This window comes from Macrobrachium rosenbergii, chromosome 42, assembly GCF_040412425.1.
Source record: "Macrobrachium rosenbergii isolate ZJJX-2024 chromosome 42, ASM4041242v1, whole genome shotgun sequence".
In the NCBI taxonomy this organism is placed as follows: domain Eukaryota; kingdom Metazoa; phylum Arthropoda; class Malacostraca; order Decapoda; family Palaemonidae; genus Macrobrachium; species Macrobrachium rosenbergii.
Window position 1 is genome coordinate 18,410,531 of NC_089782.1, and position 10,928 is coordinate 18,421,458.

Consider the following 10,928-nt stretch of genomic DNA (forward strand, 5'->3'; position numbering starts at 1 on the left):
ACATATATATTTGATTCAAAGTTTTTAGAATGAATATATCTAAACTTCAGTAAAATAACCAAAAAGATAACACCAAGCATTAATGACACAATTACATCTTAACATTAAAAAACTTAATATTCAGAAAACAACTGAGTTTGACTATACAACAGTAGAATAGAATATTAACTTCTAAAAAAACATGCAAGATTTGATTTTTAAAAATGCTGTTTACAAAGTAAAATGAAAAGTCAGACCAGGTCACATTCCCCTCGCTAACACAAGCGTTTTAAACATCACCGAAACCCACTGAAATGACAGTAGTTCTAAACTAGTCTAAAAATGTTCAAAATCTAAAGTTGAACTCTGTCAACATGAGTGCATAACTTTGTAAGCTGTGATTCGGCGAAGTGAAATGGTTCACCGTATGAAGTCGATGGTCCCACCGACTGTCAACAAAGAAAAAGCCAGCAAACAACATCAGCCATCATTTGCACTGTATACACTGTTAGGGCAAAAGAGAAAATTTGCCCAGGTGAAACTACATAAGGTATAAATAACAATAATTAGAATAAATCTTATTTTTGATTACCATAAAGTGAAATAAATATATTGTTCTGAAGCGACATCAATATCAAATCTGCCTCTGAATACCTGATACTCACGTCATTTGCGTCTACTCTGTATGTTAATGTTTAGTTACTTAGAGTAACAAAAAGTAATTTATTTTTAGATTACATAAATAATTGAAACTAAGATAAGAATTCGTAAATAGATTTAAGTTTCACCCATAGTTCTAAATGTTCTTTTCCCTGTATGGACAACATTTGGTGAGCTCAGAAAGCAGACAACTCGCTGAAGAGTATCTGCTGTCTTCACATTACCATTAGAAACAAAAGTGACTGGACGTCAGTCAGTATGGTGAGTATTATCTTTTCTTCGATTTTGTTTAAAGTAAATTTATTATTAAAGTTTACGGCTTGGATTTGTCAGGCGGGGAAGTTTCTTTTCATGTAAATTCTATGGCACTGACGTGGAGTGAACCAGTATACCTATATAGGGACTGAGTAGCTTAGGCCTCGCCGAAGCCCTAATTTATATTGGGTAGGCAGTAGGCCGTAAATATTAGTAATGTGATTCTTTTGTTTTTCTACAAATAGGCCTACGTGAACCCTAAATTTTTTGCAACTGGTTATCTTGGGCTATGTTGTATGTATATTTGTAATCATTAGGGTAGCCTAGCCTAGGGTATTGTTGGTGCAGTCCATCGTTTTTTTTTTTAATTTTCCTCCCTCCTTAAATCTAGAAACAGTGCAATTTTTCCCAGTCAGAAAGATAGGAAATGCATAATTTACAACATGGTAATGTGAAAAAATAAATTTCATTCATTCCCGTAGGCCTAGTAGCGTAACAATCATAAAAAATTTGTAATGCAGGAATTAACAGCTACAACAGTTAGGTCTAGGCTACATAGATGCTTCTGATCGTAAGCTTCTCCACTCTAATCTAATCTGGGATGCAGGGTCCTTACCTGGCTGACAGGGCTCCTTTTCCCCCCTCACCTAACCTAACTTATAGCATTGGAAGTCATAGAGTAAAATACAGGGATGCATCCTAAACAAACATACATTAGGTCTTTAGCAGCCACATATCAATCACATTGAGCCATCTTTTCTGATTGATGTGGTCTCTCTTCAGTCAGAACCACTAGCTGATCAGGTGATCAAAGAATTCCCCATTCACCTTCAGAGAGACACGCTCCTTGCAGCCCATTTGGCGAGAGGTTATCATGCTCAAAATATGTCTCGCACTTTGCGGTACTTAGCGTCTGGCCTTTCTGATAAGTGACAAACTCTGTTAGGCTGAGTAACAAAGATCCTATATTATAGCCTACACTTGAATATTTTCCGGATATCTTATAACTGACAGTAATTCCACATAGTTCCTAATCTAAACCAACCTGTACTTTACATTTAACACTCATTATAAGAGATATATCAGAAAATGTATCATACCTAAAAGGGTTGCACAAGGGAAAGCAATCATAATAGGGTAACTGGTAAATACATGTCTGCTAAGTTGAGGTGTATATACAGTATGTATGTAGGACTGAATCACAAAAATATGGAATGTGATGAATATATAAATAAAGGTAATACCACGAAGGAAAGTGAAACGATGGAGTGGTGCTAGGCCTTCCAACTTACTGTCCTTTACTTAGCAGACTGATAGAAATATAAAAAATAAGTTTCCAAAGAAAGCCCGTATACATGGCAGATGGGGGAGTATAAAGGAAAATATACCTGGAATTAAACACAGTTGAAAGAATTAGTAGACCTATCAAAACATGGGTAGATATTTAGAGGTTTTACAAAGATTAGGCCCAACAGCTCAGAAGCAGGGACAAGTCAGTTAAGATTATACAGGGAAAGATAGACCACCAACCAATTATACCAGGGAAAGATACTGACCAAAAATGGAAAAAGAATAAGCTGATTACATATGTTATAAAAGTACAACTCATTAATTCTCCTTATGTTAAACAATAACAATTTTTGGAAAGTGAATATTTTGACAAAAAATTTATTAAATATACAAATACATAGAAAATATATATAAGGGAACTAATTAGTAATTAAGTCAGTGATTTTATCTTTAAGGTCATTCTTGAACATTTTACTAACACAGGGTCCAGATAATACATGCCAGGGCTAAGGTTAAAATAACAACTGGAAGTAAGCTGTATAATAGTAGCAGATTCTAAAAGATTTCATGAAGAAATCTTTCGATCTAGCAATCACTGAACTTTCAGTCCAATTTATCTTGTGAGAGTTTTCACATAAATGAATGAATATTGCATTGGATATTTACTCAGTTTTGACAGAATACTTATGCTGTTTAATTTGTACTTCTAAATCCTTACTGGATTGGCTAATATAAAAAGAAGGGCAGTCCAAACATGGGATTTTATATATTATGTTGTTGCTTTCCTTAGGGCTATTTTTTATTAACATTAATTTTAGTGTGTTATTTAACATTAATTTTATGTTTTATTATATGAAAAAACCAGGCTGACATTAAAAGATTTTAACATTGGTTTTATGGTTTTAAAGCCACTAAAATAAGGCAAGCTAAGAATGTTCTTAGGGGTTTCTTTCTCCATGTTACTTTCACTATAAATATTTTTGTGGGCTGTATTATAGCAAATATCTAGTGTATGTGAAGGATAACATATGCTAGATATTTACTAAAAGCCCACAAAAAGTTTTATTGTGAAAGTAACATAGAGAATAAGTACCAACTTTAATGACTCTGGGACTGGTTTAATGATAGTGCATTGAACAGCCCCTGCTTACATAGGTGACAGAGTTAAACCATCCCCCCAAGTGCACTTCAAATGCCAGCCTGAGGATAATGTATTTTTTATACAAATAAGATTATTGGAGTCTTGAGGCATGGAAGTACAGTTGTTAAATTGCAAAAGATCAAAATACCACAAGTGTTGTAGGCAGAGATATTGTGAAGTGGTTGTGTGCATTCATTTGTTTTTCTGTTCATTTATATCAAACTAATGTCATATTTGGATTTGTTTTGACATTTTTTTCATTTTACATTACAGGGTCAGAGTCAGAGTAGTGGATCGGGTGGGGGAGGTCAGGGAAGTGATGACAAAAAGGACAAGAAGAAAAAATATGAACCTCCTGTACCCACTCGGGTTGGAAAGAAGAAGAGGAGGATGAAGGGACCAGATGCTGCTAACAAATTACCTTTAGGTATGATTTAATTAGGGCTGTAAGTGTGAAAGTAATAATGCACATTTGTTTCTGTTTTTGCTCTTCAATTTGAGTACAACCTTTTCACTGGCCAATTGAGTCTCACTAGGTCTGCTTAAATTACTGATTAATTAGTGAGTTTATTTCATAGTATGTTTGGCCTTCCTTGTGATATGGAATGCAGAACTTGTAAGCACCCTTGGTTTTTTTCCTAACTTGTTAAATATTCTTTCAGTCACACCTCACACAAGATGTCGTTTGAAGATGCTGAAACTTGAGCGTATCAAGGATTACCTCCTCATGGAGGAAGAGTTCATTCGCAACCAAGAGACACTCCGGCCACAAGAAGAAAAGCAAGAGGTATGAAACATATTGATGATGAACTGCCTTAACCATTAATGCAATACAGTATACAGTTATATCATTTCAATTACAAGGTTGTTTTATTAGTTTTCCAAATACAAACATCAAGAAGGTAGCGCTCTCTTCTATCATCTGTTTTGTATTACTGGGGTTTTACTGTATTTTACAGTAGGTTACAATTTCTGTATTATAATGATACATATTTTAAATGCTTACCATTTGTCAAGTAACTTGATACTTAACTTCATTAACATTATGGTTTATTTTATCAGTGAGTTGGAATTTCTTACTGTGAATGACAAATTGGCAAAATTTATGTGGTATTGGGGAAAAGGCCAGTTTCTGGCTATATGTTTGAGGTATCTGTATTTTGGTTATAAATGTTGTTTTATCCCTCTTTATTTTTTATAGGAGGAAAGAAGTAAAGTTGATGACTTGAGAGGAACCCCAATGAGTGTGGGTACCTTAGAGGAGATCATTGATGATAACCATGCCATTGTCTCTACCAGTGTTGGGTCAGAACATTATGTTTCTATTCTTTCCTTTGTTGACAAGGATCAGTTGGAGCCAGGTTGCTCGGTATTACTAAATCATAAGGTAAGATCATTTGTTTTGTAATAATTGTTTCCAATAATTGTCTTTGTGTTTGAGATGTCATTTTATGCTGCCTGGTGCTGTAGCTGCATTTGGTCAAGTGCTGCACACACAGATAAAATGTCAGTAATTTAATATCATTAGCATAATTTTTTAATTTGATAAATTCATTTTGTGCTTCAGCCATTTCCTGTCATCTGTATGTACAGGATATTTGTGCCCAGCTGATATTGATAATGTAACGAAGCTAGAAGCTTCTTAGTCAAATTGCTAAAAACTGTTAGGATATGTAACCCAACCTCATAAACAGTACTTAGTAAGTGGCCAGTAGTCCATCACTTATGGGAATGAGAGGACTGCCAGTAATAAATGCTGAAATCTTTTAATATTTTAAGAATTTTCCAGATGTTTCCTCTTGAAAGCATTTACTTGACAGTATAGTTAATAGCGACATTTCATATATGTACTGTAATGATCTAAATGTGGCCGTGTAAGCTCTTCTAAAAGTTGATGGAAGAGATTAAAGGAAACTAGCATTTTCTTGTCATGGTGGTGGTGTTGAAGTTTATGTTACTGATGGAGCTTGTAAATGTTTTTTCACGGCTTACTGTAATATGCTTTAGAGTGGTCTGTTTAACAGAGACAGATCATTTACCTTGAGTTTGTGGACAATAGATGCCTTAATGAAGCCATTAACTTGGGAGGTTACAGTAAATGTTGCTATAAAATTTGGCACAGGCTCACACACCACAGCTGGGTTATAGAAAAGGTAGCTGGGTGAATGGTATATTTGTTGTTTACTCCTGGAAATACATGGCCATGCTTTGTCAGGAAGGGGCAAATTAGAAGCCTGCTCAAAAGCAACTAAAAATGTGATGTCATGCTAATTGTTACCATTCACAGTGGCCAGTTGAGCATTAGTTGAAGTTTGGTGTCATTTGTACAGATATGTGTTTAACATTCAGCTGGCATTCAAAAAGTGGGGCTTATTTCAAATGTATCAGATTGTCTGATGTGAGTGCAGTGGACTTTAGCTTGACTGTCATTATGGTGAATATTGCATCCACCATAGAAATACTGTACAGTATTTAAAGTAATGCAGTATTGCAAATCCTGAATCATAATGAATATTAATGGTTATAAAAGCTTTTCAAAACTGTTTTGATAACATGTACAGCCAGTTGAATAATTTTACAAATATAAGGTTGGTACAGCTGTGCTAGTATGCCACATTGCACATCACTTGAACATTGTTATGTAGAGGAAATGTTAGGAAAAGTATAAAGTATATGAGCAAAAGAAGTAAGAATCTGTAATAACATTTCTTGAAATACATTACAGTACATTGGAACACAGGCGTCTTTCACACTCCAGATGGAGAGCAGTCAAGGTCAGGGAAACACCAAATGCATAAAGATTTGGGTTTGGGACCATGCAACACTATTAGCTATTTACAATTTTAATGAAGAGAGCTAGAGTAAAAGCTGGGACAATGGTAGCCAACATACAAAGGACATGGCACCAGGAACTGATGAACCATGTTAGTCATCCTATGAGTTTTGTTACATTCTAGTTTGCTTCTCCTACAAGGGAACCTAAATCCTTCTCTCTAGAATGAGGTTACAAGAAGCCTTTCTCAGGCTTGGGGTTATGCCTGAGGCAGCACATTTGTTGGGATAGAAATTCACTGAGATCATACTGATGAATTTCAGCAAAACAATGTCCATAAATTAAATTCCAGTTCTCTTGTAAATTGTATACTTTTATGTTCCAGTATATCTGTACCTTCCTTGGATGAAATGAATATTGGACACTTATCATTAGACTATTTTTCCTTCAGAGAAAAGAATCCTCAGTAAAATGCTTTTATTACTAAAACTCTTACCATTACCCAGGTTCATGCTGTAGTAGGAGTATTGAGTGACGACACGGATCCAATGGTGACTGTCATGAAGTTAGAAAAGGCACCACAGGAGACCTATGCAGATATTGGAGGTATGTCTTGAAGTGACGCAGGATCTGTGCTGTTTATAATAACCTTTATTTGATGTGATAAAAATGCAAGTTTGTTATTTCACAGGGTGAAAGTTGTAATAATAGAAATGAAAGATACTGTCCAAATTGCTCTTTTGAATAGGTAGCTGTAAACAAACAAAACCTTTCTAGGAAAATCTTTTTTCATTTTTGTTACGTTAAATGAGTTAAGGCCTGAAATGGGTTTACAGAATGCAGAGTGCTAGCACTCCATATGAAAGCGTAGGTTCGTATGTTAGGGAAAATGCAAATTACTTTAGAATTTGGTATTTCATAAATGTGTTACTTAAATTTTTAACATTTTTTATTTTGATCATGCCAGTTCCTAAATGTTGTATTCATTTACTTGATTTTACAGGTCTGGATACCCAAATTCAGGAAATCAAAGAGAGCGTAGAACTTCCTTTGACTCATCCAGAGTACTATGAGGAGATGGGCATCAAACCACCCAAGGGTGTCATCCTTTATGGCCAGCCAGGCACTGGAAAGACATTGCTTGCCAAGGCAGTAGCTAACCAAACTAGTGCCACCTTCCTTCGAGTTGTAGGGTCTGAGTTGATTCAGAAATATTTGGTGAGTTGGTTTGTTAGAAATATTTGCACTACTACTGTAATAATTTTTTTAGAGTATTGATGACATTTTGGCAGTCATAAGAATAATTTATATTTCCAAACTTTCCAATATTCTTTCATCAACTTTGTTTAGTGTTGCAAAGAACATTTTCAGAATAAAGACTGTGAAAGGATGAGAAGTATTAAAGCATATATAATGTAGCACTGTTAAATATGGCAAGCAAAGATGGTTGGCAGTTTTTGGTTTCATTATGATGCTCAACAGTCTAATAACTATAAGTACTATAGAAAGACAGTGTATGCTGTATAAGTATATTTTAGTTCATATATTTAATCACATTTACTTAGAATATCTTTTGCAGTTATGGTGTACACCTAATACATTGTGAGTATCCTGTATTATTTTTTATGCCAACAGGGTGATGGACCAAAATTGGTTCGTGAGCTATTCAGAGTTGCAGAAGAACATGCACCTAGTATTGTATTTATAGATGAGATTGACGCTGTAGGAACTAAACGATACGACTCAAATTCAGGTGGTGAGAGGGAGATTCAGCGTACCATGTTAGAACTTTTGAACCAGCTTGACGGATTTGATTCCAGAGGAGACGTGAAGGTGAGAGAAGGAAAAGGAATACTTTTTTGGTTTTAATTTTAATCAAAGTAAAATATATAAGTATAAGTCATATGTACCAGCTATGACAGCATTCAGGGTTGTATTTAAACTGTTGTAAGTGTTACTGTCATTATCAGGTGAAGTAACCCAGTTGTAGGTTCTGAAACCTTCTTATTTGAGATTAGATGAAAAACCAAAGAAAAATGAATGTGGTCACAGGAACACTTCTCACCTCAAAATAGACCATTCTTTCTGATACAGTAATTTCTTTTTTACCAGGTCGTTATGGCAACGAATCGAATTGAAACTTTAGATCCAGCCCTCATTCGTCCAGGTAGAATTGATCGTAAGATTGAATTCCCTCTCCCTGATGAGAAGACTAAGCGTCGTATATTCCAAATTCACACCTCCCGTATGACACTGGCCGATGATGTAAACTTGGATGAGCTTATAATGTCCAAGGACGACTTGTCAGGTGCTGATATCAAGGTAACTTGTTTACGGTTTCATTAAAGTAGCTATACTTTAGTCATAGGTTTCAAAAAGATAGCATATCAGGTATGAGAGAATCAAATTTATATACATCATCTCAATATTTAAATGAAAATATGGCTTTCATTTTGCTGCTGACTGGCTTTAAGTACAATTTGAACTTAGTCTCTGATGACATACCTAACAGATGAATACTATTTGTTCTCATTTCAGGCGATATGCACAGAAGCGGGTTTGATGGCACTACGTGAACGCCGCATGAAAGTAACAAATGAAGATTTTAAGAAGTCCAAAGAAAATGTATTATATAGAAAGAAAGAGGGGTCTCCAGAAGGCTTATACCTTTAATTAATTTTTTTTTATATTAAGCTTTGGGAGATATATTTGTTTGTGTATTAGCATTATTAACTGTTATACATTTCTCACTAAACTGGACCTTTGTCATTAATTTTTTAATTTATAAAGAATAGGGATTCCCTTAGTACAGGAAACATTCATACTGTAGGATATTTCTCTTGTATAATAAAGAGAAAAATGGTAAATTTGATGTTCTTTCATTATCATTAATGTAGATCATTTGATTGCTAAAATTATATATCCTTTTAAAAGAAGTCATTCTGCAGCAGAATGATTGTAATCACTATGCTGTAGAGTTCAATTTGCCCAGGCTTTTCATGATGAATTGTCTGTGAGTATTTAGAGAAACAAATGCAGTACAGTATTTGAAACAATGAATTATGAGGATTCATTTATGTATGACTTTCCTTAAGTAATTCAATAGAATATTACATATTTAAATAGATGACCAAGTTACAATTCTCTGTTCTCTTTTGGCTGACTAGTAGTGGGAAGGTTGGAAACACGGAACAAAAAGTTGACAAGTCTATCCGTGTTTATTACAGTAAAGGTTTTTGACAATGAACATCGAAGGGTTTTGCAGTTGGGTGTCAAAATAGATTTGCAGATCTAGAAACCAAGTGGTTAACAAGATGAAAACCTTGGATATTAGATGAAATGCGGAATACACAAATAGTTCCCTGTTGGGGTTTAGTGCCGTCAGTGTACCTCGTGCAGTGTACTGTAGGCATTATTAAAGGTTCTTTGAAGCACCCCTCTGGCCCCTAGCTGCAACCTCTTTCATTCCTTGTGCTCTGCCTCCATTCATATTATCTTTGTTCCATCTTCGCTACCCACCCTCTCTTAACAAATATTACATAGTGCAACTGCGAGGTTTTCCTCCTGTTGCACCTTTCAGACCCATTTACTCTCAATTTCCTTTCCAGCACTAAATAATATATAGGTCCCAGTGCTTTGCCTTTGGCCTAAACTCTATATTCAATTCAATTCAACAAGAAATAGTTACAAGCAAAAAGTGCTTGTGGAAAAATTTCAGGGAGGAGATTAAGAATGCAAAGTAGGCCATTTTAAATACAGTATTCAATTCCAGATGAGGTTAAACAAAGAGCAAGAAGAGACAAGACAGAATTTCTGCAAAAATTAATGGGTGATACTCTACTGACAAAGCCATTTACTTAGAGAGTAACATAGGTGTTACCGAAGCCAAGAATTGTTACCGAACTATCTAAGGGTGAAAAGGAAATTGAGGAAAATACCTGCCTAAGGAAGAATGGGTCATTAGTAACAATGCAAGGCATATTTTTGTGAGTACATCAATAAAAGATATGAAGGGGATAATTTGATCGATGCCATAGGTGGTCAGTACTGCTAATGCACGTCACGTGGTGGACTGTAGGTATTATTAAAGGGTATTTGTAGCTTCTCTTTGGCTGCAAACTGCAACTACTTTTTAGCCTTTTACTTTACCGCCATTCTTGCTTTCTTCAATCTTTTAACTACTTCTTAATGCAAGTGTGGTTTTTCCCCAGTTTCACAATTAGATCCTTGTTCTTAATCTTTATTTTCTGGATATCTTTATCCTGCTGTTAACTACTTCAACTCCATGTTGTCAGGCTCTGAATGGCCGAAAGTGCCCCAGTGCTTGGCTTGACGGCGTAAATTGCATCAAATCAAACTAGAAGCTGAAGAAGGCCTAAATGTGCTTATGAATGAATTACCGGTTTTTGAAGTTGAACCATTAATTTGAAAAATAATAGACGGGAAGCATCGGATTATGATGGAATAACTGGAGAGGTCATTTTAGCTGAAAATAAAATACCTCATATACTTTCATTTTGTTGAATATGAATGAGGAAGCAAACCCTGATGATTTGGAATTAAAAGTTATCGCAAAGTTGGCAAAGAAGGTCACTTGACTGAGGTAGCAATCATAGAGGCCTTGCACTTGCCTCTGTTGTCATGAAAGGTTCAGTATGCTTATTCTCAACAAGGTGAAGAAATAAAATTTATAAAATGCTTAGAGATGAGCACAGTTTTAAAAAAAGATGCTCAGATCAAATATTTGTGCCGCAGTTTATGTCATTAAGAAATACCTTTCAGATAGCTTTTGTTGATAACGAGAAGGTATTTGAGAGCATTTCCACAGAC

The 10,928-nt window shown here is 35.1% G+C and overlaps 1 protein-coding gene across 1 annotated transcript; it reads left to right on the forward strand.

Moving 5' to 3' along the window:
* Positions 1-391: 391 nt before the first annotated feature.
* Positions 392-8,965, forward strand: Rpt2 (26S proteasome regulatory subunit Rpt2). Its single transcript, XM_067085645.1, has 10 exons — positions 392-529; positions 820-900; positions 3,599-3,752; positions 3,988-4,112; positions 4,527-4,712; positions 6,605-6,704; positions 7,102-7,316; positions 7,734-7,931; positions 8,211-8,420; positions 8,637-8,965. Exons 1-10 carry the CDS (start codon positions 395-397, stop codon positions 8,769-8,771), a joined length of 1,539 nt encoding a protein of 512 aa, XP_066941746.1. The 5' UTR covers positions 392-394; the 3' UTR covers positions 8,772-8,965.
* Positions 8,966-10,928: the final 1,963 nt, after the last annotated feature.

Bases quoted from the DNA above. Each gene is read 5' to 3' on its own strand.
- Rpt2 (XM_067085645.1), top strand. From the start codon at position 395: ATGGTTCACCGTATGAAGTCGATGGTCCCACCGACTGTCAACAAAGAA. The intron at 530-819 runs GTATAAATAACA...TGGTGAGCTCAG, and splicing joins CCCAGGTGAAACTACATAAG to AAAGCAGACAACTCGCTGAA. The intron at 7,317-7,733 runs GTGAGTTGGTTT...TTATGCCAACAG, and splicing joins AGTTGATTCAGAAATATTTG to GGTGATGGACCAAAATTGGT.